At 32.9% G+C, this 27,478-nt stretch overlaps 2 protein-coding genes across 2 annotated transcripts; one reads left to right on the top strand and one right to left on the bottom strand.

Moving 5' to 3' along the window:
- Positions 1–1,143: 1,143 nt before the first annotated feature.
- Lerp (lysosomal enzyme receptor protein) lies at positions 1,144–27,400 on the bottom strand. Its single transcript, XM_076772277.1, has 16 exons — positions 26,932–27,400; positions 26,473–26,704; positions 26,235–26,389; positions 25,866–26,140; positions 25,616–25,769; positions 25,388–25,539; positions 25,047–25,162; positions 24,692–24,933; positions 24,378–24,581; positions 24,054–24,197; positions 23,777–23,950; positions 23,384–23,561; positions 23,241–23,311; positions 4,308–4,434; positions 3,670–3,818; positions 1,144–2,545 (listed from the first exon to the last, which is right to left on the bottom strand). The coding sequence occupies exons 1-16, from the start codon at positions 26,986–26,988 to the stop codon at positions 2,456–2,458; spliced, it is 2,520 nt and encodes an 839-aa protein (XP_076628392.1). The 5' UTR covers positions 26,989–27,400; the 3' UTR covers positions 1,144–2,455.
- Positions 7,622–22,409, top strand: Tl (toll like receptor). Its single transcript, XM_076772275.1, has 6 exons — positions 7,622–7,894; positions 15,629–15,839; positions 17,866–18,863; positions 19,192–19,510; positions 19,607–20,200; positions 20,572–22,409. Exons 2-6 carry the CDS (start codon positions 15,645–15,647, stop codon positions 21,697–21,699), a joined length of 3,234 nt encoding a protein of 1,077 aa, XP_076628390.1. The 5' UTR covers positions 7,622–7,894; positions 15,629–15,644; the 3' UTR covers positions 21,700–22,409.
- Positions 27,401–27,478: the final 78 nt, after the last annotated feature.

Here is a 27,478-nt window from a genome sequence, read left to right on the forward strand (position 1 = left end):
ATTTCCGGATGATTGATCAGGCCTCCCCATTGATCACAACCTGCCAATGATGCACGGGCTCAGTCGTTCATCCTCGGCATCCGGTATCAGAGTATGGATGACGCATCGGCGGCAGATTGGAGAGCGCGTTTGTTTGTTAATCTGGACGAAGAAGCTCTAGCGTTGCTATAAAAAAGATAGAGAAACCATAATAAGCTACGAACCATTTACGTATAATGGATGTATGTGCTGTAAACGGAAAAAAAAGACAAAAGCTAGCTGTTACGACTGAATTCGTTTCCTGTCCTGTCGACGATACACTATTGTAACACACAAAAACACACACGCAGGACACTTCTACGCTCGCTGTGAGTTCGATTTATCTTTTTTTTTTCTTTTTTTTTGTTTCTTTTTCCACCAACATTGCATTTTGTAGACATAGACTTCCCGAAAACGCGGATCCGTATTATGTTCTATTAATTAGAAAGAAAGAGAGAGAGAGAGCGAGAGCGAAAGAAAGCATTGTAATTATGGAATCGGATGTGACACGTTTAGGAATGATTTTCCTTCGAGTATCTTAATTTTAATGTCCAGATTATATACATATTATAACAACATACTATGTGAAAATAAATTTGTTGTATTATATCAATATAGTAGTACCGTCGTACCAATGAATTGTCATTATGAACTTTCGGTTTCATTCTACCATTGTTTCGACGCGCAACACACGTTACTGTACCGCGGAACGATGGGGGTTTCCTTTAAATCATGTCTTGGCGTGTATTACGGAAAAATTTAAATATTACATAAATTAATGTACACATTAATTGTGGACTTTATGCATTACAAAATTACATTTACTGTTTTCCTTTTCGTCCCACTACGATGGCGTCACATACGGGCACTGTTGTCTTTATTCCCTTATTATAACTTCGTGAAAAGAAACTTTTATTTACTTTTATACTTTTAGTTCCTCAAAAGATGGCAGAAGATCGTTGAACGAAATGACACGTATATCATTGACCAAGCAGTATTTAACATTCTTGCAAAGAAGCGCGAACGGACTTATTTAAAAATTCCATACGCTTTCCGAAGAAGGGAAAAGAAAATTTATAACTAAAGGAGGTACAGGTAATAAGTGCCTTATTTATAGATGCAATTTTTAAAAACTTTAATTCATTTCATATACACGTTAAATACCAGGGAGTTAACCGGTTAAGTATCGGTCCACACTCCCACTTAAATAATTTCTTATAAATACATATTTATATAGCTGCAAGGATACAGTAAGACATCCAAATCCTGCCATGAAATAATTTACAGGCTAAATTATTACATACAAATTATCTTATATTTGCCCTATTTCACAAAGCATACAGTGGTGCTCAAAGCTTCGTACAAAGCATAAATCTTTTGTTTTCTTACAAAGGGTGATTATAATATTGAATTAGTATTAACATAATTACTACAATAATTCTTAAACGTAATAATATAATTTTATTTATAATAAAGATTAGGTGATTCAAATTTATTTGCAATTATGTGGATTAATAAAATAGGGATAGACAATATAAAAGTAGTAGATCGTGTCCAGAATTAATCACATTAACCGTATAAACATTTAATTTTATACATTGGACAATATTTTCTTTTAATTATTCACCTAAAGAACAAAAATACATTGGAATGCTAATATAATATGTCAAAATATAGATAACTATTTATTATTTTTACAGAGAATCGCAAAAGGAAAATCGATGGAAAGTCTATTCAAATTATAATACGCTCAGTTTAAAAACATTGACTCGGAATTAAATTCATTGTTAACGTATTCTTTACTATTTAAATTTCGTTTAATTTGACATCAAAACGATTGCGTAAAGTACCATAATTAAAACTGGGAAAACAAAATTTAGTTATGAAATTTATTTATTTATCAGAACATTGTACGAAGAAGATTTCAAAGGTATGTACAATATGTCGAACCGGTAATTTTAGTAAATCCAAATTAATTAAGATTTCATTGCGTTCTGATTTAGAGGAAGACTTAATACATCAACGTAACTCGATTGCTCTCATTCTCATAGCTTTAATTAGCCCGTATTAAAAGTGAAATATAATTTACGTATACTTTTCTAACTGTTTTGCATAAATTATTGAATAGTGCAGTATAGGAACTTTGTAAAATAAAATCTGTCGATAGATTTTCCTGTACAAACGTCAGCTTGTGAAATATCAAGCAACTGTTAACTAAAGTAATTTCTGAGAGTACTTATAAACGTTTACGATATTTCATGGCACGGAACCGCGATAAGAAAGCTGGAATTAACGTCAATCGATCCAGACGATGATCGTAGTAAACGAAACGCAGACTGTACGCACGAAAATGTTTTATACGTTCAATCAATTTTTCTTATATAATTTATGGACTTATATAAAGTAAGGTGTAGAAAGACAATAAAACGGGGTGTGACTATGCGTTCAATAGATCATCGTCGCTGTCCGTTTGACACTGTGTGGGGTCAACGTCAAGTAGAAGACATGCCTCCTCTGTAGTGTCGACCTAAGTTACAGAACATATGAATCAGCAATTACTTAATTTTATTTTATTCTTACTAAATAATTCATGTTTCGTGTGCAAAGGTCGTTTCAATGACTTCTAAGAAAGTACACTTGAAAACATACATTATTTTTTACTAATGGTTAGCTCCATTTGTTTATCGTTTATTCTAATTTAATGAAGTGACTTCAAGGTAACTTTACTATACGTCACGGAACACGCCTTTTTATCTATTATGAGATAGTACTATAAAAATACGGGGTACTATTTTAAAGATTCAAGGTCGCCTTTGTATCTCAAAAGATGCAAAACATGAAAAGAGTGAAATTCGTCTGTTTGATATTTTTTATCGAGAATATTGATTTTATTTATCACAAATCAAAAATATTATCATCTCAATAATGTAAGATAAATCGGTTAATTTGGAGTATAAACGATTTTTTTTTTTACAACTATAATAGTCTTTGCAAAATCGTGTTCCAGGCTCAAATTGGTACTTTTGACTACGGTTTACTCTATCGTTCATCGACTCGTATAAATTCAAACACGATTGAAATTCTGGCTGCAACAATTCAATTTCGTTCTCGCCTTTCTTCACAGATTTGTGACTAATTTGTCATAAACGCGGGAGAAGTAGGCTTAAAATGTGAAAGTTTCCAGACGTAGGCTGTCTTCGCAGGGTAAAGTAAGTTGATGGATTTACAATGGGTAAGGCCCCAGCTCCTCCATCGTTTAACCTTGCATGCTTCTGGTTAACAGATGGGTAGCAAAAAGAACCGAAAACAGTCTTAAAATTGTGCAGAATAAAATTTATGGCACAGAGTTTATTTTCCTAACATCTTTGTTTCGATATCCATTAATTTAACTCCTGGTTTGTTAATTTTCTTTTGTAATTGTTATTTGTACAGTAAATATTATCTACTTACCAGTGAGAGAATTTTTTCAAGCATTTATTTTAGCTTTTTTTATACGACCTTGTATAAAATCAATGAGAAACCACTTAATTCTGAATTAATTACATTAAACGTAACGGTAGTTCTTTGCCCATCAGTTTCGAGCACAGAAATTCTATCTTATTTAAAATTTGAATAGGAAGACTAATTGAAAAGATTAATTGTTTAGCTTACCCTGCAGTATTGAACGCGCCCGTTGCCTCTTCTCGAGGAAAATGGATTCCAGCAGGAGCGAAAGCATGCTCTCTTATCCGGATCTCGGAAATAAAGTAGCACACCTACCAGGGCGATAACGCCCAGCACGATACCTGCGACCGTGCCAGCTGAAACAGACGAGCACGACATTATAAAAACAAGATTCATATAAATATCATTAATTAACAGAAAACTTTAAGAAAATACAAAATGTCGAGAAATTATTTTCATCTTCTTCGATATTATTTGTTAATTGCTCTGTTTCGTCCTATGGTTTTTAATAACTTACTATACGAATACTCAATTAAGCGATCACGATAAATTATAATAATCTTATACCTTGAACTCGTTTGTACATATAATACTTTCAGTTCTTTTCATAGAACTTTCATGAATTGTTGATTTGTCTGAAATGTGCCACATACTACGCGTTTACTGAAACTATCGTTTCATTGAGATCGAAGTTCAATGATAAAATTATTTTAAGAAATGCAACTGTCGACCATCCACCAAGATCTTACGACTTAGCGTTTCTCTTGTGGGGTCATGTTGAGTATCTTATATATTGCAATCGATCACAAATTGTAAATAGGTCTTCGTGTCATGTTAATACTTACTATGACTAGGAGAAAAGTCTTGAACGCTTTCATGGGTATCCGATGAAGCGGTTGGCTCTCGAGGACTCGATTTGCAAGTGCAAGTAACATTCGTTTGCCATTCGAATTCTACGCTGCACTGCGACTCCTGTGTTTAACAAACAAAAGACGGTGGTCAGTAAAATAACACACTGACGTGGAAATGTTTACGTGAAGAATTAATAATACCAGACGTATAAAATGTATCGATCATTGTTATAAAATACTAAATATTTCTGGCAGTTAACTGTACATGAATACGTATTAATGTATCGTTGAATAATATAAACAATGGAGGCTTACAGACGAAAAAGTAATATTATACACTGGAAAATGTATAAATTAAATTAAAAATTGATATAAAAAACATACTACGATAGACTTACCACAAGTATTGCTGATAAATCTGTAATTTTCAATCTAAACATTATGTAACGTATATGGAAAAATTTGTGCGTATATAGTCAGCTTATGACACTATGTAAAAATATTTAATTATATATTAACACAACAGTTAATATAGCTTAATAATCGATACATTTTATCTTAGTATGGTGGTGAAAGATACTTGTTTCTAAAGATTGTATGCTTGTGTCCTTTATCGATCATTTTGATCCATGTGACTTTATTTATATCTTCGCGGGTTCCATTGCAAAGAAATACATAAATATTAAATTTAAGAGAAACTGCGCGTTATAACGATGACGCAAGTCACTGTTGATGACCAAATTTATATAGGCATATAAATATCATAGACGTCGCGTAATTTCAGTGTTAATTAGTTTCTCTTATCTTATCAAGATTTCTTAAGCCCCACGAAACCTTTCAGTTACAAAACATTCGCAAAAGGTACGCAATGACAGTCTAATTAAGCCACGTTAAACGCATTAAATCTATACGAATGGTTTCATTAAAGGATTTTTAGAAATTTCTTATTAGCGTGCTGAAGTGAACGATTACTTTCAGACGATCAGATAATAACAAACAATATCGCATGATGCAATAGTATTGAATATTCGTCACATTAATTTTCACTTAATGTAGACAAATGAAATAAGAAAAATGGTAATGTTTCCCGAGTAATTAACAAATAAACCTAACTCTTGAATGTTTGTAAATATTTGTTTACTTTTCGAAGCATCGATTAGTCAAATAATGTATCGACAATTGAGATTTTTCGCAGGAACACCATTATTACAGTACTAGTTACGGAATACTCCGTATACCTGTACAGGGAAATTTCACAAATTTTACCATCGACCTTTCTTCTGTGCATAAGGTGATGAAGCGTCAAATCCTAATATTACCGATCGGATTGGAAATCCCGGAAACTAAGGGAAATCCTGAGTACAAGTTCTATAAGAAACATCCAGAATGATAAACCTGTTCTGCGGGATACCAATACTCGGTTAACTTTTAAACGTTCAAGGAAAGAAAATTTATCAGTGACGAAAAAGAACATCAAATGCATCAATGGAATTCAGCATACATCAGGAACATTAATGATTCGTTTTTCGAAAAACATACAATTTCCCCTCTCCATAGGAAAGATCGCGTTGCCAAGATTCAAATAATAATATAATTCATCAATCAAATAATATAATTCGATGATACCGTCGCTAATAACTTATCTGTTGATGCGACGTTAAGCCCACCATATTAAAAATCGGTCAAAAGCTGAATCTTAAGAATATTACACTTTATCTTTACAGATTACATTACGGAAAATTAGTTTTATCGAATACTTGGGGACAAAGTTCAAGTGTCAATATCGTCCTTTATCTATCGTGGAAGTCATCGACTGAGTTAATAATAAGAAAGATAAAGGTATTGTGAAATAATTGATTTAGCAAATTGTCCAAGACGAATGGAAATAGTAATGAAAAGGTACTTTTCTTGTTAATAGAAGAAGAAAAAACGTTTGAATTCTTATGTTCGGGCACGTGGCAAACGGTGGTGAAAAGAACGGAAACGGAAATAGTAATGCAGCACCGTTCTACGCATCTGCTTACCCTTATGAAATCATCTTACGAGATTTTTCAAGGGGCACGGCATTCTAAATGGGGATACTTTTCTCGACAAAGAACTGCCGTGAAAAAAAACCGACTGCACGGAAGTATGTCATTGTGGGCCATGTGGCGAACAGAACTTTTCAGGATCGAAAATGGTCCGTCACATCTGGGCACTCGAGAATGCTCGCTGCACCACCGGAAGAGAAAAGAAGGAAAACCTTCCTTCGAATAGTATCGTGCTTTTATTGTCATTCGATCTGTAGTGCGTACCACGCAACTGGAAAAAGCTATATCTTTCAAACGGTCAGGCATACTAACAAATGTTATAAACCTAATAGTTCAAGTGTTATAACACTTTATAGTTTACGAAATTAGTTTAGTTTATATCTTCTTTCATTTTTGTTGAGAGAGAAGGGAGAAAATTGAACTTTCGAGGGTCTTGTACGAAAGAAAGCAGACACAATTCTGCTTTGGGAGATATTTATCTAACAGAAGGTACTAGAAGGGACATGCGTAGACTAAAATATCTAAAAACCCTTTAGAGAGTTGGGCTTCTGGTTGTCTGGAAGAGAAGAAGCTCCTGCTGTGACTCTTTAACAGATTATATTATCTTATTGTACTTATTTACGCGGGTAAACCCAGAAACGCGACTATTTTTTATACACGATGCACGTCATCGTTTAACAACTCTTGTTAACGAAGTTTTATCGCCCACGAAAATATCGAATTTTATGAAATGTATAACACTTTCCTCTTAAATTCATAACATGTTTTGATTAAAAATTTGTTAATCGCCTATAAAAAAAAGTTATAATCTTTTCAGTTCTGAAGATGGTTCAAATATATTCAACAATAGTAATGATTATGGAAATAAAGATGAAAGAAATGCTGTAAAATTCGTTATCAGTTTGTGCTACATAGTAGCTATTCATAATTTAGAAGAATATTACTTCTGCGATACGTGAAATTGACAAGACGTCATAAGTTGAAGATGAACAAATCTTATACCAACGTATCGATAAGTCAATGAATAGCGATGAACATGTTAAAATATTCGAATACGATGTACAAAAGTAAATTCTTATATCGTATATTTACTGGATAAAACGAAAATATCTGGCGGGATTCCGTTAGTTCAATGAAATTCCAAAGGGTCTTCCCCCACCATGGATTTATTTGGGCCAGTCACATCGTCACTGGTTCACTCGCGGATCGGCGCGTCGATCACGTGGTTCCGTTCCGTCATATGAAGCCTGAACACGCAACGAGCATCAGTGCGTGGAGAACCGTCCGTCAGTTCGTGTCGAGCCGTGTTACTCGGTGTTTCGTTTATGAATCTCAATTCGCTTTAGAACAATCAAAATCCTTTTCCTTTCTTCTACGTAGTGTTGCACGGTAGGTGATCGGTACCAAATGAATCGCGCGATAGAAAGGAACGCATTTATGAAATAACATACGCAGTGTGTTTACTTGACGTAACCTTGTGATCGGACAAAAGAAAAAACAAAACAGTGACAACGAGCGATCGCTAAGTAACTGGTCTACGTTTTAAATCTGGTAAGCGAAATATTCCGTAAAGTTACTTTTTCCGCGAGTAGCAATCGTGACGGTTAACGAAATCGATTTGCAATTATCGATTGAAACACCAACAACCGAATGCGGATTTCGTGAGCTACGAGAATAAAGATCGCATGCGTTATAAGCGATACCGCGAAATTTCCCAACGTTGTTAGACGGTCTTTACCGATCAATATAGTAAAAACAGAAGCTTATATTGTAATAGAACTCAATGTTTACGATCGTCATCACTCAGTTGATTTTGAGGTTATGTATATCTTCCTGATAAGTTTCGACATTTTCTATAATTACTTAGAAAGACGCGTTGTAAGTTCAAGTTTCCTATGATATGTTTTCCAGGAAATGGTTAACCTTTGCGAAGTTTATAGGAGTAGCTTCACGTTCTTTATACGATTTATCGATCGAAAGTCAGGTAAACTGTTGACAGTTCAGATATTAGCGATTGAATAGGTGGGAAACTAAGAATGAGAAGTCGACAAGTTCGATCGCATGAGTTTCTCAGAAGGTAAACAAAAGTATTCTTCTTTTCGTAAATTTCGAAGTTTTAGCTAAATTTTAGGAAAGATATCAAGCCAGTGTTAGTAACATAAATCGTTTCTACTTTTTATTTCTTAGAATGATCAGTAGAGCTTCCGAGAGATTCACATGGTACTTGTAACTTTTTTTTCTGGTATTTGATAAATAAACATTCCGCACAGAGGGACGTTTGATATCGTCATACTGCTATCACTGTTGAAACATTTTTCATCGGGACCACCACGTGTATAAATCATTCGAGATAAAGTAAACACATGCTGATTTTTATGCACGGCGTCGCATTTGAGAACAAATTTTACTGTTTCGTATAATTGTATTGACGTGAATATTTAAATCGATTTGTTGTAGTATGATAAATTTAGTGTACATACAACAACGTTTCTAGGATGTAATATAATGAAGACATTCTTTTTTAATGGCGAAAATATGGTAATGATTTTAATAGTATGTTTTTGTGCTGTTTGTATCGGTAAAATACTAAATACGGATTAGTTCCGCCTCGATGGTTGTATTTCAAAGAACATATTTCCATAGTCGAAGGAGGTATAATTATTGTACATACAAGATGTATCGGTTATAGCATAAAAAAGGTGCAACTGATATGTCGGAAGAGTTCGCAGAAGCGATCTTTTGCAATGCAATTATATTATCATGGTAATTACAAATCGAAAAGAATTCACAGAATAAAACTAATATTTACGAAACAAGTGTTAAATAAACACTCGAATCACATTTCGACAATACGTTTGTGGTATATTTCTTTAACTACGCAAAATTGACACATTAAAAATGAGAGGCGTGATTCGGTGTGTTTTGTTTGTGAAATGTTGGTGACGAGAGACTTTAAATTCATGTCTCGTACGCGTCAAGCGTTATCGTTTGAGAAATGAACATTACAGTTAAATACACAGATTATATGATCGTTGCGAATTCTAAACCAAATTTTTCAGTTAAAAACTCGAAACTCTCGAAATCCAGGATTTTTTATTATACACTTATTAGATCTATCTATTGCATTTCATCAAAGAGTGAATCTTAACCATTTTTCCCCCCAGAAAATCAAAATATCGCTAAATATAATTGAAAATTGAATGTTATAATCTTCACGAGCTAATTATTTCGAACTAATGCAATATTATATTTAACTAAAGATCGCCTTCTTCTTTGTACACATAACTGTAATAACAATAATAATTATGGAGAAAATGACTCATAACACTTTATGTAGGTCATCCTCAGAATAATTAAACGAACGTTATTCTATGATTGAAATATTGCAAATAGTAGTTGCTCGTTTGAGAATAAAGATAATTATTATTGGAATTTCGCTGATAGTATGATGTACAATTTACCCTTTCTTCAACGAGATGCATCATTCGATTTTAATCTGCTTGAATTATTTATAATTCGACTACCAGATAATTTTAAACAAGTACAACGAGCACGAAAACTTGATGAAAATTATTAGATGAACGCGTATTGATAGATAAATATCCTATTACTTAATTGCCCGTATTTTTCTACGTAAATGATAATTTCCGTGTTGATAAACGCTTCTTAAATTGACTGATAACCCGTATCAAAAAGAAATTAATCTTACTGCGCATTCGTTCGATGACGAAAAGTGAAGATCAGCGTAGCAGAGATACCGAGTCGTCTTAAACGTTGTTGATTTATAGAATTTTATTTAGAAACTTATATTCGAGTGGCGATAGAACGTAACAACGGTAGCCATTATCATCGACGTCCATCGTATCAAATTTGAGACGGATTATATTTGTAATCCCGATTTTTTTGTGTTTCATAACTCTGTTATGCGATATTCACCGTTACAATGTTTCATTTATAGCGACGTTAGTTTTATCGAATTTTTATGAAAGACTGATATTATTAGTAAACGAAATACAACGTATTAAAACTCGATATTTCAGTATGCACTGTTATAATAATCATAGTAATCAATAGCAATTAATTTTGAAAGAACATTGTTAATACACAAAATAGAATTAATCGCCCATTCTAGTATTCCTTAGCACTTCGATATTTACAGTAATTCTAATTTCCTTGAAGTAATAGATTAGTAACACATTATTTTGGTCGTTTACGATACTTAGAATAGTTAGCGACAACACTTCTCAGAACACTATGTTTAAAAATTTATGGAAGCATAAAGTAACAATGTAGAATGTATGGTTATAAACAAAGGGATCAAACACGTATGGTAAAACGTAAAAATGGAACTTCTTTTACGGTGAACGCGTAAAATTAAATAAACACGGTCGTTACGTGGAAAAACACAATCGATACGTGTATTGATAGATTGTTGACGAATGACTAACTGCAGACGCTGCTAACAAGAGATAAAATATGACCGGGTTAGGTTTCGCACATTCGATTATATTTATACTTATATTTATACTTTAATAATCTAAAAATTTTTTAATTTTAATATTCTGAACAATTTTAATATTCCTTTGTTATTGCATTAATATTTTAATATCCACATTACGTAACAGATTAATTTTCCTCGCTGTATTTTGAAGACGATAAGTTGTAAATAATATTAAACTTTTAAATCGATGATTTACTAATAGAAGTTCCGGTTTTCGTTGCAGAATTAATAAGACCTAATATACTTTCGTTGTGTATGAATTATAAAAATAAAAGTGGGTCCTGGAATGAATAATCAGCAGAGTTGAAGTTTGGAGTTTGATCGCTCATTTTAAAATTAAATCGTGAAGGGCGTAGAAAGTATTGATATTTTTAACCGTGTTTACGAATTGGATGTATTCGAAGATACGTGAGAAAGAATCATCCGTTTTGGTGGATAAATCTTTTATATTTTTATTACGCGTGGACGTAAGCAAATGACAACAGGTTTCACGGAAGATCGTGTAAAAGCAAAGAGAACGCCAAGCGTCCTTGGTTTTGCTAAATCGTCACTGTCTTTACGTCACGCCTGGGACGAAGAGACCTGTAGCATGTGTAATTTCACGTTGCAATGATTCGACTGAAATTATCTCGGTTATCATTGAAGAGAATTATGAAGCAATTGAGTTCGAACACCCTCAGAAATCAGTCATCGTCACGACTTCTCGATCGATGCGACCACGATAAGAGAAACGTTAAATGCTGACCAGTTTGCCGTGAATTTCCAAATTTTGCATTGCAATTACTTTTCATGCAACTTTGCTTCTTGTTTCACTGATAAACTCGGATTGTTTAACAAGCAATGCGATGAGTTTTATTGCAAATAAATGTTTAAATTATCCAAATGATGGCAGAAGATCGTAGAATAAAACGATACATAATATTATCGATAAACTAAGTTCTATATCAAATTGGCAGTATTCAATGTTCTTTTACAAATACACAGACTTATTGCATGACTCAAAATTTGTAGATTAATTGTTTTATAAATTACAATTTTTGATGATAGACTGAAGACATTGAAAATGCTGCTTGGAATTGCCAACAAAGGAACTAATGTTTATTTAAATGCGAATTGAAAACCAATTAAAAACTCGTTGAATTAATAAATTTTTTTTACGTGACAAAAGTATAGTACTTGTTTTCCTCGTAGAGTCGTTCGAATAATTATAAACAGTACTGTACCGCGATGATTTCGTCGCGTCGCGAAAAGATAAGCCCGGTCAGCCGAATCGAAATCTAAACATTGCCCCCGAAGAGGGAGTTTAGAAGATAATTTTATAGCGATGTTATCATCGAATAAAAACGATGATCATCTATGATACCATTGCAAATTATTTGGCGATACAACTTCTCCTCGCCAGCCTAATTCTGCTAAACATTTATATTAGTACATGTTACGTTAGTTAGAAACCAGTATTTAGCGTATTTCTTAAGTAAATCAAGCAATTTCACAGCGTCAGTTCACTCGGGTTAAAAAAATTTTCGTCCAGCCTAGATAATATTAATTTACAGAAGAATATTCAATTATATATCACAAACTTATGCTTAGATAATTACAAACATTATTTTACCACTGTTAATGTTTTGCAGTAGATTTAAACACGCACACCTGTTGTAGATATTGTTCTATCTAATCGCGTTTAGCGATACTAGTACAGAAATATGTTAATCTAAGGTCATAGTTAAGCTACGTATTATATTTTGTTACGTAATTTACTGAAGATAGTGAAACATTTATACAATTTTCGAGCAATTTTGTCATTTCTATAATCCATAATATGCAGTATAGTTAGAGACTGAAAATATCAATAAAGATGCCGAGATATGCATTTGAAAAGTATTTATCGGAGTACTTAAAGCTCATAAAACCGGGTCATTAAGGAGATCTAATCACTTAAGTATGGCGTTATGTCGGAAACCGTTAGGAATATAATCTGTGTAATAAATGTTTTACTTTTCAAGTTAGGATTTTAGATCATCTCTGTGACGAGTTGATTACACAACGCATAAAAAAGTCATAACAATTGAAAGGAATACACTGTATCCACAAAGCACGAACAGAATCTCTCTATATGCCAGTAAGTGTGTCAGTTATGAAGGATAAAATAATCTGGAGATACAATTTGTTTAGCTTAATTCTTTAGTTACGCGCAAAAAATCGAACGTTTACTACTTACTAAATAACACTACCGTGAAAATTGAGTTAAAAATTATTGAGATATTTTCTTTTTACGGCAGTTTTATACATCTTATCATCGGTTGATTATCGGGGTCATAAATACGGGTAAAATGGTGGAAATGAAACGAGGGTAAGTTTCTTTTTTAATTTTCAAAGAGTCTGATACAGATACACTAATTTTTCTCGATTAAAAGGAGAAATAAATTTAAAGAGCTTGAATATCAAAGTTTATACGACGTTTTTGCTCTTCGTCTGATATCTTGACGAGTGGATGTATGTTTTTCGTGATAAGTGCAGTAATCAGAGAACTTCTTCGTGAAGTATGAGTTGTTCTCTGCCGTGGTCTTATCTTCAATAATTTTTAATATTTTTAGATTTAAAATATAATATATAAAACTGTGTCAGTTTGTTTTACATTCAAAATTTTAGTCTAGACTAGAGTACTCCCTCAAAAGTGAACTTAGTTTACTATCGAAAGCAGATAAAGCGAACGACTCATTGATCAACAACCTAATTAGTGACGGTAAACACAGTCCAACGTAATTTTGCATAATTCCATTGTTTAAAATTATCATTTTTCCAATTCACGTTCGACCTTCGCGAAAGCTCGTTCACATGCATGCCCCATGTACATTACGCACCTCGCAATGAGTCGCAAAAAGAGGCGTGTCTCGTTATAAGCAGACATGCGTACAGGTCGTTAGCCCGGATCTGCGTCGAGTAGAATAGAATTGCGAAGGGATTTGATACGTGATGAGCATGGTCTTTCAACATTCTTTCGACTGGAACGGTCACGGGACTCAATTCTTTTTTTTTTTTATCATTTGTACGTACAATTACGAACGAGTCTCGTGAAAGTTCGAACCGACTAAGCCCAACCCAGATTAATTCCCATTCGATCGTTATGCACTCACTGTTTTGGATTTCGTTCTTTCATCGAACACCAGATTAGTGGTATGACATGGTCCGGTGTAATCAGATATACGTAAACGAAATCGAAACACTGAGACGAATAAATTTATACTCTTAAGGGTGGAGACTCGTGTAAAATGGCAAACGAGACTCTTGATATTTGACAATTTTTCTACAGCATAAGGGTTTGATGAAACTTCTCGCCACTTTCCACATATATTCTTCAACATTTCAAGATACAAATATCATTTTTTCGTTACGTTTTATCGACTTTGGATGAAACAATAAATGTTATTCCTTATGTCGATGGCGTCGATCGGCGTCGAAAGTGTAGCATTGTTTTCCTTTGATCTAGAATAAAAAAAATCGAAGGACATTTTGTTCATAATAGTACTACGTTACTAAAGTTTCATCAAACCCTTATGCTGTAGAAGAATTATCAAATATCACTTCTCGTTTTACCATTTTGCATGAAAAAAGCTTTATGGGGTGCCCCGCGTAATTGAATAAGCCATATCTCTAAAATGGTTAGGGATGCAAAGAAATGGCGTAAGGCAATATTACACGGTATTGAATCATGCGCAAACTGAATGCAAACTGAAAACTGCAACTGTATAATTTTGATTGGTATTCGTCTTCGGTTCTCCTCGACGAACCCCCACACTCATTCGAAATGACCTGTTCGAAGAAGCGACAGGGTTAAATCGCGGACAGAATGAAGGATCGTACTGCAAAACATATTCACGTTTTAACGAATGATCAATCTTCCTACGTGTCTTAACACTTTCGATGGCGCGTGGATATTTTCGTTATTAAACGTAACATTTTCATAAAATATTTTATAAAATCAACGCCCCAAGAAGATCAGAGAATTGTTCAGAAATTGTAATTATATTCTTTTGGTAGAACGTACGTTCGAGTTTCCCAGAATAGAATAAGGAAAAGAATGTAGAGAAATTAAACGAGTTAGATAAGACAAAAAACGGAACAAAAACAGCAAAACGACGATTATTCAGATAAAAAGTTGAAAGAAGGAGAGGGAGGAAACTTAAGTTTGACAAATCGGTAACGATATACATGTTTGCGGTTATTCGAGCGAAACTATTCTCGTATCATCACCTACGAGTGTACAATCGAGAAATCGAATTTAAATAGTATAAAAAGTTAAAAAATTAACGTCAGTTTGCAGGTATCGAAAATATACGATTAAACGCGTTCTCTTCTTTGTCTTGCAGCGCGTAAAAGTGTGAGCTACGTACGGTGAAAAGTAAATACTTCGCGAGAAATTTACAAATAAAACATGTTTGTCGTGTAAGGAAGCGTTCAGACTTGAATCCAGTTTGGCCACCTAAAGCCACATCTTATTCTTTCAACGAAAAGGACGATGGTTCATGCAATAGTTCACAAATTAAACTGACGTGTAAAAAACGAAATGAAATTTCGTTCTCTGCTTTTGCACGAATAGTTTATCAATTCAATATATAAATCGAGATGCGAAGCGTAGCATTCTTATCTTTGTCCGAGGAAGTCGCTGCGTTTATCTGATTCGTCATACTGCTATTTCCGATTTATGTTTTCTTCGCGAGATTTCACGCATAAACGACAACGAGAAAACACGCAAAGTATTCAGGTGTATGAATTTTCTTTTATAGCGAACGGGTACGCGCGATGGTCCGTGGAAAGGTCGGTCAATGGTGGATCATTTTCCCAATAATAATTCTCACGAGCAACGCTTTCGAGATTCAATGCCCAGAAAGGTCATGTAGCTGTTATCCTAGCCATAACCGCGATACTGAGTTGCACTGTCCGACTGGAAACGATTCGGCCTTCATTGTGAACGTTGAAGCGTACGAATATATCCAGGTAAGCATGAGTGACTCATTGATGCTTCTTAAACGGAATCTACGGAGCCACGTGGAAATCAAACAATACGGAACGCAACCAATTGTAATTTTCAATCAACACGATCGTGTAACCCGTGGTCCAAGCGAAGTGTTAATTACCGACTTAATTTTTTTTTTAATGTTTACAGAATACATTTTTAATTCGCGTAAAAAACTCTAGGGCTGCCCCCCTTTTCTTCCTAACATTCTCTTTGTCAGTATATTTCGAATATGAAAGTAAATATATAACGAAACTCTGAATTTATAAACACTGTAATAATATAAAAGTGAGAGTTCTTTGGTAAAGTAAAAGTATGTATAAAAATCTAATAATAAAATAGATGTAGTATAACTGAGAAGCACTCTAATTAACTAGTATAATTTTGTGAAAAAGTATCGACGTTCGTTTCTTAGAATGAAACTTTCTTATAGGAGTATTATATTTTCTTCGATCGTACGAGTCCACACTTTCTCTTTCCTTTACGTAACATGCTAATAATTTACACAGAAAAGATTGTCGTAATAATTTTCGAGGAAAACAGTAACTATATTCCTTTGGTATATCTAACAAAACTATTAAGTAAAAAACACACACACAAAGTAAAGGACCTTGCATAAACATAGCAGAATATCAATTGTAGTCAAATTGGTTGAAATTTAAGAGAAGGCAATTAATTTAAAGAAACTGGTTACTATTACTCCAAAATGCTAATGGAATCTTAAATCAGTGTCCACAGGAAATAGAGCATCGAAGGTTTTATTGTTTTCACGCCGCCATACTGTTTATATTCCAGGAGTTGTCAAGGCGTAATTGTAAGATCAAGTACTAATTGTTGGCTATTTAGTATCTATAATTATAGTTCGCTTCTGTACATATTAAAATTTCAATCGATTCGACTGGGATCCATTTTCTATAAGGTTTGCGTGGTATCCTTTATACAGGGTGTTCGGCCACCCCTGGGAAAAATTGTAATGGGAGATTCTAGAAGCCAAAATAGGACGAAAATCAAGAATAACAATTTGTTGATGGATGCTTCGTTAAAAAGTTATTGACGTTTACAGTTCCGCCCGTAGTGAATTTTTTTCTAGAAAATGGGTAGGATTTCGGAGGTATGTCTATTCACCAAAAATGATTGTAATTGACCCTTGCAATTGAAAATAATTTTTTTAGAACGATTTGAAATTTTTTAATTTTGTCGAAAAATTTAGGCAGCTACTACCCCCTATCGATTTTTCTTAAAAATTCGTTTTTCATTTTTAGTAGTTTTGTTTGACGCCCTACAGAAAAGTTGTCTAATACTTTTTTGTAGGTACCCATGAGCTCTACTTCAGAAAAAAGTTTCATTGAAATATGTTCACAATTGTAGGAGTTATGGCTGTTTGAAAATTGGACCATTTTTATGGCGTTTTTCTCATTTTGCGGGGTCAAGGACCAACTTTTCGAATATTTTTGCTATTTGTACATATTCTCCATCAAAATACGCGTAGTTTGCTTTTTTAAACATTAAAATCGTCCAATCCGTTCAGAAGTTATGACGTTTTAAAGATTCGCATGAAAATTCGGGCAGACATTTCTGGCCAGAAATTGGATTTTCGGCAAGGAATTTTTTTCTCGAAACTGAGTAGGATTTCGGGGGGTATGTCTAATGACCAAAAATGCTTGCAATTGACTCCTGCAACTAAAAATAATTTTTCCAAGACGATTCGAAAGTCTTTTTTTTCACCCAAAACTTTCAGCACTTACTCGAATTTTTTTCTCGAAACTGAGTAGGATTTCGGGGGTATGTGTATTCATCAAAAATGATTCTAACTGACCTCCGCAACTAAAAATAATTTTTTCAGAATGATTTGAAATTTTTTAATAACTTTTCAACGAAACCTCAGTCAAGAAATTGATATTCTTGATTTTCGTCTTATTTTGGCCTCTAACACCCTGTATTATAGCCCTGAAACAGAGGTAAACGATATCACGGCTTGGACAAAAGAGAAAAATATTATTTGTTTAGATACAATGCCGGAACTCGCCAGAGTGGTCCGACTTCCACTTGTCGAACTTATTTCCTGCGCACGATATACAGTCCGTGCACTTCCGGATGTGCGATTTACCATCGAATACCAGCCTGGGAGAAATCGCTTACAGGCTTGGCGCGACGAACGTGGAAAGGCTAATATTCCAAAAGTTCGATAATTTGAACACGAACCTAACCAGAGAGCACTTAAAGGGATTCCCGGAGTTGAAAAATCTGATTCTGTCGACGAACAACATCAGCGTTGTCAGCGATGACTTGTTCGCGGACATGCCCAAGCTGATTTGGCTCGATTTGCGCGATAACAATGTGCATCTGCCTCCTGACATCTTCAGAAACATATCAAAGCTCAAGGTTCTCGAGCTGGGTCGCAATATGATGAAGACCATCGAGCCAGGGATATTCGACCAGTTGTCGGATCTGCGATTGCTGAACTTGTGGCAGAACAAGTTCACGGAGATTCAGTCGGGTACTTTCGACAAGCTCGTTTCTTTGAAGTCGTTGGACATCAACACGAACGAATTGATCACACTGCCTAAGGATATCTTCGCGAAACTGGAGAACCTCGAGGTGCTGAACTTGTTTGGGAATAACTTTACGTCGTTGCCGGGGGATTTGCTGCAACACAATAATAAATTGAAAACCGTGCTTTTGTATGGCAATAAAAAGAACATGACAACCTTCCCGGAAGGATTGTTCGCGAATCTGACGGAACTAATGGCGGTGCAGCTTAGAAGCAACGGTCTGAAGATACTGCCAGAAAATCTGTTTTGGGGTTCCGTTTCGTTGAACAATATCAGTTTAGAGAGGAACTATCTTGAGTCGCTTCCAAAAGACATCTTCAAAGGCTTGAACAAGCTATTGAGGCTGAAACTCGGTTACAACGAATTGACGTCGTTGCCCGACGACGTCTTCTCGTACACGACGAGCTTGATCAAATTGGATTTGTCAAAAAATCATATTAGATCGATATCCAGGTACGTTCGCGCCTACTAATAACTCAACGGAACGAGTTCAATTGTAAGCTTGTTTGCAAACAGTTACAAACCTCTATGATAGTTTTGTGTCGTGCTTTAATACTGTTCTGAATTAACTTTATTCTGATTGGATATTTCTAAGGCAACTTAACATAACTGACTCGGTTACAGTTTTAATTTTAAACAATTTTTAAACGAATGCCTGAATTTACACAACACAGCCTTATCAGATGAAGAAACTTGTACCAGTAATGAGTTAACTTTATGTATCAACTTTAAAAATCATAGTACTGCAGTATTTTCTAAGAAACTGTTTCAAACATTATAGGCACTTATTTAAACGCTTAAAATCGCTGCAAGTCTTAAACATGAAGGAAAATCAGTTGCAAGTAATAGAAGATACAAGTTTTAATAATCTAGAGCACCTAGAGATTGCAATATTTTCTGACAATCAGCTCTCGTTTAACAATTCATTAGCTTTGTACCATGACGAATATGGAAAAAAATCACCTTTTCAAGCTTGCACATCCTTAAAAGAATTACATCTAGCAAATAATAATATTTCCGAAATATTTGGAGATTGGATTATAAGCAGCTTAAATCTGCGATTATTGGATCTAAAGTACAATCGGATATCTTACATATCGGTAAGTAAATGAGAAAAATATTCAGTGAATGCCAACACAGAACAATCAGTGTCTATTCTATTCACACTTAACGATATGTTACGTAAAACATTTCAGACCGAAGATCTACAATTTATATCCAACAATATCAAAGTGGATTTAACGCATAATAAAATAAAACATATCAACCTGAACACAGCTGAGAAGGTAGCTGGTTTCCAAACTCTCTCCCGTGATGTAATAATACTAGTTGAGGATAATCCCATAGCTTGTGATTGCGACTTATATAATTTCCTACGTTATTTGGAAGGAGACATGAATCCGAGTGTACAAAACTATTTTCACATAATACCGGGAAACTTGGTTTGCCAAAGTCCGAAATGGATAGAAAACGTACCTGTGGCAAACTTGAAATCAAAATCATTGAAATGCGAAGTATTTGATCCATGTCCAAAACTATGTACATGTTGGGTAAAACCATATGAGAAAGCGTTCTCGATCGATTGTTCCTACAAAAATTTGACAAATGTACCAAATAATATCAAGACCTTGCCTACTTATAAAGTTGAATTAAACCTAACGGGCAATGAATTAAATAGAATGTTACCTTTGGCAGAGATTGGTTTGAATAATGCATCAATATCTAAATTGCTCTTGTCAAATACCAATATATCTAGCATATCTTTGAATGAATTACCATTAAATGTAGAGGTGAGTACAATGACTTTGCTATCCTTATAATGTATTATATGCGCACACTTTGCATTGTACAGAATGGTCTTTACTTGAAAATCGTTTGTTATGTGGAAAAATGTTTCAAACAAAAATTGTAGTGTATGAAACTGAAGAACTACTGCTATGATGCTTCTTGATAACAGAATTATATTTTATACATTTACAATTTGAAAATTAAAGGTGATACAACTTTTATTTAAAACCTTTTCTACATAACAGTTTTCAAGTAGTATAATTATTACAACAATGTATTTAACGACCGATCTGTTTCATACGAAGTTGATAGTATTTAAAAACTTAGCTTTGAATATAAGTGAATATAAGTGATTTTACTTTACATATTCCAGGTTTTAGAATTACATAATAATAATATTAGCAAAATAGATTCCAATGTATTGCAATTCATGAGCAACTCGAGTACACTAAAGACACTTACACTACATGGAAATCCATGGATTTGCGATTGCAATGCTAGAGATTTCCTAAACTTCGTTCAAACGAGAGTCAAGGAAATTCTGGATCCTTCGTTGATCATGTGCAAGGATATGAACACTCCAATGTTGAAAATGACAGCGACAGATTTTTGTCCAACAGACATAATAATGATCATAGGAGTTAGTCTGGCTATAGCCCTTACCGGATTGATAATTGGTTTGCTGGCAGCATTGTACTATCGATACCAACGAGAAATTAAAGTTTGGCTGTACGCGCATCAGCTGTGCTTATGGTTGGTAACCGAGGACGAATTAGACAAGGATAAATTGTACGATGCGTTCATAAGTTACTCGCATAAAGACGAAGACTTTGTTGTAAACGAGCTGGTATCGAAGCTGGAAAGCGGTCCGAGACCGTTCAAATTGTGCCTCCATTTTCGTGACTGGGTGGCAGGAGAGTGGATACCAACGCAAATCGCTCGTTCTGTAGAAGTTTCAAAGAGGACGATAGTAATTTTGTCACCCAACTTTTTGGAAAGCGTTTGGGGACGAATGGAATTCAGAGCCGCGCACAGCCAGGCTCTTAGCGAAGGCAGAGCGAGGGTTATTCTAATTTTATATGGTGAAATTGGTCCCACTGATGACTTAGATCCAGAACTTAAAGCTTATTTAAGCATGAACACATACGTAAAATGGGGCGATCCTTGGTTCTGGGATAAATTGCGATATGCACTACCACACTCCCTAGAACTAACAAAAAATACAAGAAGAAAAATTTTTGAAGACCATCAACCAAGTATACAAATTAATGATGACAAAAAAGAACTAATTTATCCTGTCGGTGCCCCTGAGACGCCGCCTGCGGCAAGTACTCCGCCAGCGGATACCCTCAAAATATTTATGCACGACGAGAAAAACGATGTTAAAAAAGACGATCCTAAAAAACTAGCCGAATCGAACGGCAATGCTAAGTTAATTTTTTCGCCTGAAGAATTGAAAAGAAATAATTTGATTAATAAAATACAATGTACCACTGTATGATAAAACACACACATGAGGACTGATACACGATGTATAGGATTAAACTTATTTAAAGAGGAACCTCATAAATTATTACATAATCATTACTACATAATTTTCATTACTTGAAAATAGTAACATTTTACTTATAAAAGGGAAGATTAAAAAAAGAAGGTAAGATGTAGTATTATAGTTATAAAATATTTCAGATCTGTCTAAGATATCAGAAATTATATTTGTCTAGGAAATAATATGAGATATTTCTGTTTAAATAATTTCAATCTTGAAATTCTTATTAGTATGTGTTATGTACTTCTTTGAGCAAGTGTTAATGCGTGTTGGTATGTAGTGCAATGCCAAAAATTTATTGTTATATTTATTTTATAAAAAATGACTCATCTGACTTATGTATTTTTTAAATTCGCCTTAATTAGTTTTTAAGTAATAGTATAGAATTAATGTTTAAGAAAAATGGTACCCAACGACTGAAGAAAAGTCTTAGAAAAATGCTAGATCACTGTAAATATGTATCTTTTTATAATTTTATATGCATGTAAATTTGAAAAATGTTGTCATTATCATTTAATCATCATAGATGTAGTATAGATATTCCATTAAGCATTTACAGGATAATTTTTGGGCTATAGAAATTAGTATAAATTAGTATCATTTACTATGTATTTTATGTATGTATACTATATAATTTTGTATAGTGTTTGAGCACTAATGTTCATTTTTTTATACACAATAACTTGGAATATTTTATAATCACAAATATATCTTATGTTTCGTTAAATAGGTTTTTCAACATCTAAAACAATAGTATTATATAAAATTGATAAAATGTAAACAAGTATACATACATATCAAATTTAAACATTAATAGTTTATCGTTGTAATGTAATATTCATTTCACGTTACAGTCATAGATAAATTTATGGTGTACATAGACATGTATGGCTATACATTTATAAATTAATTGCTCTATTTTCTGAGCGTTATAATCTTGTTATAGATACTATAGTAAGTTTTAAGTAAATCTACTGTATTTTAACAGAGAATTAAAATGATAACATTTAGGAACATCGACTAGTAAATTAAATAAAGAATCTCGTAATAAATTGTCAATTTTGCACTAAATACTAGTAGCTGTATTGTATTTTAATGTTAAGATTAGTTTATTATATGATCGATACTAAACGCGTACCTGAGAAATAAAACTTCAAGTAAAACTTGACAAATACTACAAAAACTTTTATAATAACATACTTCCTGCTTTTACTGATTCAACGCATAAACTAATAGATATTAATTTCATAACTGTCTTATTTTACCTACATAGATGAATATAAAAAATAAAAAATGAGAAAACTTTTTCGACTAGAAATTTTGACGATTTCAGATATCATCATAATTATTTTTTATTTGTTACTAAAGGTGGCTAAAATCACTTATTCTCTTTTTCAATGATAAATTTTTGACATATTTAAATACTAAAAATATAAGAAATAACAAACGAATGAAATGATTTATTTTATTGAGACAAGAATTCTGTTACTTACCCACAATAGTTTTGGTTCGCCAATCCCCATAGACCCATTACATATAAATCGCACTTCCGATGTATAGGAATCTGATATGAAAAAGAAAGTTAATTTACAACTTGGTTTAGGACTATTCAAGATATATTATATACGTTACTCACTATTTACACATTTATCACCATTGGAGTATTGAAGTTTTATAACATCCCTGCCATAATCAAAAATTACGTTGGCCAATGAGCCATAACCATTGCTGCCTTGACATACAGCAGAACCATTACAGAATTTTTGTCCTCCACATATACTTATACTATACTCTTTTCCTTGCTTGTTTTTCACCTGTAGTTTCATGTCCGATAACGTTTTTAAAATGCTAACAAGCATATTTGATAATATGTTATTGTTTAATAAAATAATATAATTTATAATTTCATTAATGAAAACTGTCTTACAATTATTTATTTCTATTTTACTCTGTGAAATCTATGCCATAAATAAATATTCCCTTCGTCAACTTAAAATATCAATGAGATTATTAAATGTTAGTGACTTACATGGTATATATTTTTATGCGTGTATAACAAGGATAGATTACATTCTTGTGAAAGTAATTGATCTTTTATAATGCAAGGAGAAGACCAATTTCCCATTACAGCTCCACACGTTATACTTGTTTTCCATTCGAAAATATAAGTACAATCTTTGTATTCTTTAAATTCTGGAAATCCCTTAAAGAAACAATCATAAAGTAATTACATAATTAATGTCTTCTAACAATTTTTCAATAAGTTACTATACAATTGTTACATATAAATGTAGATTAATCATTACCTTATTATTATAACGACATGGAAATGTAAAATTTGAAGAAATTAATTTTGTTGGATTCTCAGGACAAGGTGATCCGCTTACATAACGTAACACTGTTTCGTGATTTGTATTTAATATAGGACTTTCTTTTGGAAACCCTAAACTCTGTCAACAAATGCACAAATTATATGCTGTAATTATTTCATTACTTATTTTTCAAGAAAATAATTACTTTTAAATAAGTGTTTCGTCTACTATTTTTACATCATTAAAAATGAATGAATACTATTTACACGAATAAAATTATTATAAAAATTACTATATATTATTATTATTATTACTTACAGTTTCATTTACATACTCGTTATCTGCATTTAAGGATGTTTTACACACTGCACTGCCATGTGAACATGTTAATCCCGAGACAGATACTAACGGTCTACATATATTTATATGAAACTCTGTTTTATTCATTTTTACAATATAGTTACTAGTAGATTTAATCAGCGAACTTAAATTTATCTCATCATCAACTGTTGCACATTTTATCTGTAAAAATAAAGATTTTTATTTTTACTGTATTCTATATTGTAAATATTAATTACACACAATCGCAAAGTAAAGATTGCATGTTTATCTAATATTAAATAATATTTAACCCTTTTTTCGCAAACTAAGTTGGTGCTCCAATGTATAATCAACTGACAAGGACTCTGTTCCATAACAAGTGGTGTATTCGATACTCCCTCTGCTCCACATACAAACGCAATAACTGTATAACGACGTCGCTCATTTTCACATAAATCTCCGTCTGTATAATTTAAATATGGTCCACCCTCTTGCCATATTAAATTTGTGTTATACTTTCCTATAGATGTGCCATTATTGGTAAGGCAAACTCCTATGTATTGAAATAAAAATAGTTAGAACGCAATTTTCAATATGCTATATAAACTAGCTGAATTATTGTTATAGAAGTTAAACAAAAATTATATAAAAAATTTGCTAAATAACCTGTTCCCGATGCACATTTCATATCGGCAGGTGATTTACACACTCCAAATTCGTATTGTAAGCCATTTTGTGCTGTAGTATGAAAGTCATTGTTCATTAAGGAATTTAAATCGTACCTGTAATATATCATTTATTATAAATTTTATCAACTTAGTACGTATTGATTCAAACTTATAAAGGAACCATACGACTAGGACAATGAGCGTTTTTTAAAGGGGAGATGTATATAAACGAATCCTAAGATAACAGCATTCAACATTTATGTAATCAGTTAAATCCCACCCAAAAAGCGCTCGTACCTACGTAGAATTCCCTTGTTAGAATGTTGAAATTAATCTTACGTGAAGTTTGTAAGAGGATTAGTTACTGTACATCTTCCAGCAGTTATTACACTATGGTTACGTAAAGATTCTACACTACAAGCTGCTGCTGTTTTCCATATTATCTGATAATGACATTCCTCTTTTCCCCCAATATATTCTGGAATTGTATCCTGATAAATGTGAAACGAACAGTTATAGTAATTAAAAACATTAAATATAATAAATAGTTGGAAGATAAAAGCTTACTATAGCTTTAAAATCACATATGAAAGAAATAGTGGTTTTAATGTGTTGTTCTGTTCTATTTCTTTCTGTGCATATATCTCCATCTTGATATTCAAGTTTTAGTTTTCCATCATCCAAGGATGGTGGGTGTGTTACATCACCCAAATTTATATATCTGCATCAAAATTTTGTCAATAAAACACTTGCTTATCAATAATAAAACATCGCAAATTATATACAGAAAACATTTTTTTAACAGAAATATTCATACCCTTTTCCTGAACTAACAGGCTCTTTTTGTAAACAGACACCTGAACTCATTTGACACAAAGCATCACTTTTGAATATAACAGAGTGACAAATATTCAATATAATTTTTGGTGACATTCTATTACCAGTATGAATAACATAATTTTGTGAATATCTTGTTAAAGGAGACAGATCATAATGCAACTTATTATCTGTTACTGTACAGTCTTGTACTTTTGGATGTACACATGCAAGAACAGTCCTCCATGTAAAACGTAAATTACATTGCTCTTCTGTCTAAAATATTAATAATATAATAGAAATTAAATATTTATTTATGTTTATGCCTTAACAAAAATATTGTGAAAAATGTTGAAAAATAGTTACATACATGAGAAATTAATTCAGGGTAAGAATTATTTCCAGCTTTATAATCACACTTCATGGTCATATTTACAGTATATTTTTCATTTTGTGTACAATCATCGCCAGTAAATACAAATAGTATTTTTCCATTTTCTGCACTCACTTTTGGAGGCATCATTCCTAAAACACAATAACAATAAAATTATTCTAATAAAAAAATAAATGAATATTAACATTTCCAACAAATTACAGAAAATCTGTACCTATGCCTTTTTCTTCTTTGTTTCTTATTAAACAAATTCCATATCCATCCTTTCCATTACATTTTTGCTTTAATGGAATACATAGCTGTATTCTTAAAGTTTCATTCGGATAATCATTATTTAAAATAATGTCTTTTGTAGGATCCGAAAGACTTGTAAAATTATAAGTGAAAACTTTGAGAACAGGTTCAGGAATTATGCAAAATGAATTGTCATTTACTACTGACGTGTCCTGTTTAAAAAATGAAAATAAGTGTAATGTGTTTCCAAAAAATTACTGGTGAATTAAAGAGACTGAGCTACCTTACAAAATTATACCTTATATTCAAGAAATCATATGTCATAAAATGATTAACAAAAAAAGATCTCTTTTATAACAACATGCTTTATAATTCTTTGAAAATGTATGTAATGTTTACAAAAAATTTCTAGAATAATAACAAGAAAAGCGGTACGTACAGCGAAAACAGCAGTTGCAAAATAGTAAAACAATACAAAAATGTTTAACTTGTACATTTCTTTTCTTTGTTTGATCGTAGATTAATCACATTGTAAATATTTAATATAGTAATATGCATAACAATATCGTTCGTTTTTTAATATCGACGAAACCGAACGATTGCTGTTTAATGATACCACCCAAAAACGACTAAAAATCGTTTTATCTTTCCAGATACGAATTTTATGAAATTAACTGTTAGTTTAGGTTGGATATATCTTCAAATGTATGACAGGTGAAAAATAACAGTAACAGTTGAAAAGCCTATTGGCTGCTGATAAGACAGTTACATGTACGTCTCATTGAGACCAGACAACAACTAATTTGATATAGAATTTTTCATTTATTTATTTTTCTTTCGTCCTAACGTTCGATAAATCGTCATTTATTAATTGAAATTGATAATTGGTCATATTACATAGAGTCGCGAAAACGGCAGAATCAGAGAAAAAATTATCTATAGCAGGACCGTGATAAGGTAGGGGCAGAAAAGGCAAGTGCCCCTAG

This window comes from Colletes latitarsis, chromosome 9 (genome assembly GCF_051014445.1).
Source record: "Colletes latitarsis isolate SP2378_abdomen chromosome 9, iyColLati1, whole genome shotgun sequence".
Lineage (NCBI taxonomy): Eukaryota > Metazoa > Arthropoda > Insecta > Hymenoptera > Colletidae > Colletes > Colletes latitarsis.

Bases quoted from the DNA above. Each gene is read 5' to 3' on its own strand.
- Tl (XM_076772275.1), top strand. From the start codon at position 15,645: ATGGTCCGTGGAAAGGTCGGTCAATGGTGGATCATTTTCCCAATAATA. The intron at 18,864-19,191 runs GTACGTTCGCGC...CAAACATTATAG, and splicing joins CATATTAGATCGATATCCAG to GCACTTATTTAAACGCTTAA. The intron at 20,201-20,571 runs GTGAGTACAATG...TACATATTCCAG, and splicing joins AATTACCATTAAATGTAGAG to GTTTTAGAATTACATAATAA.
- Lerp (XM_076772277.1), bottom strand. From the start codon at position 26,988: ATGTACAAGTTAAACATTTTTGTATTGTTTTACTATTTTGCAACTGCT. The intron at 26,390-26,472 runs GTACAGATTTTC...ATTGTGTTTTAG, and splicing joins CAAAGAAGAAAAAGGCATAG to GAATGATGCCTCCAAAAGTG. The intron at 3,819-4,307 runs GTAAGTATTAAC...CGTCTGTTTCAG, and splicing joins AGACTTTTCTCCTAGTCATA to CTGGCACGGTCGCAGGTATC.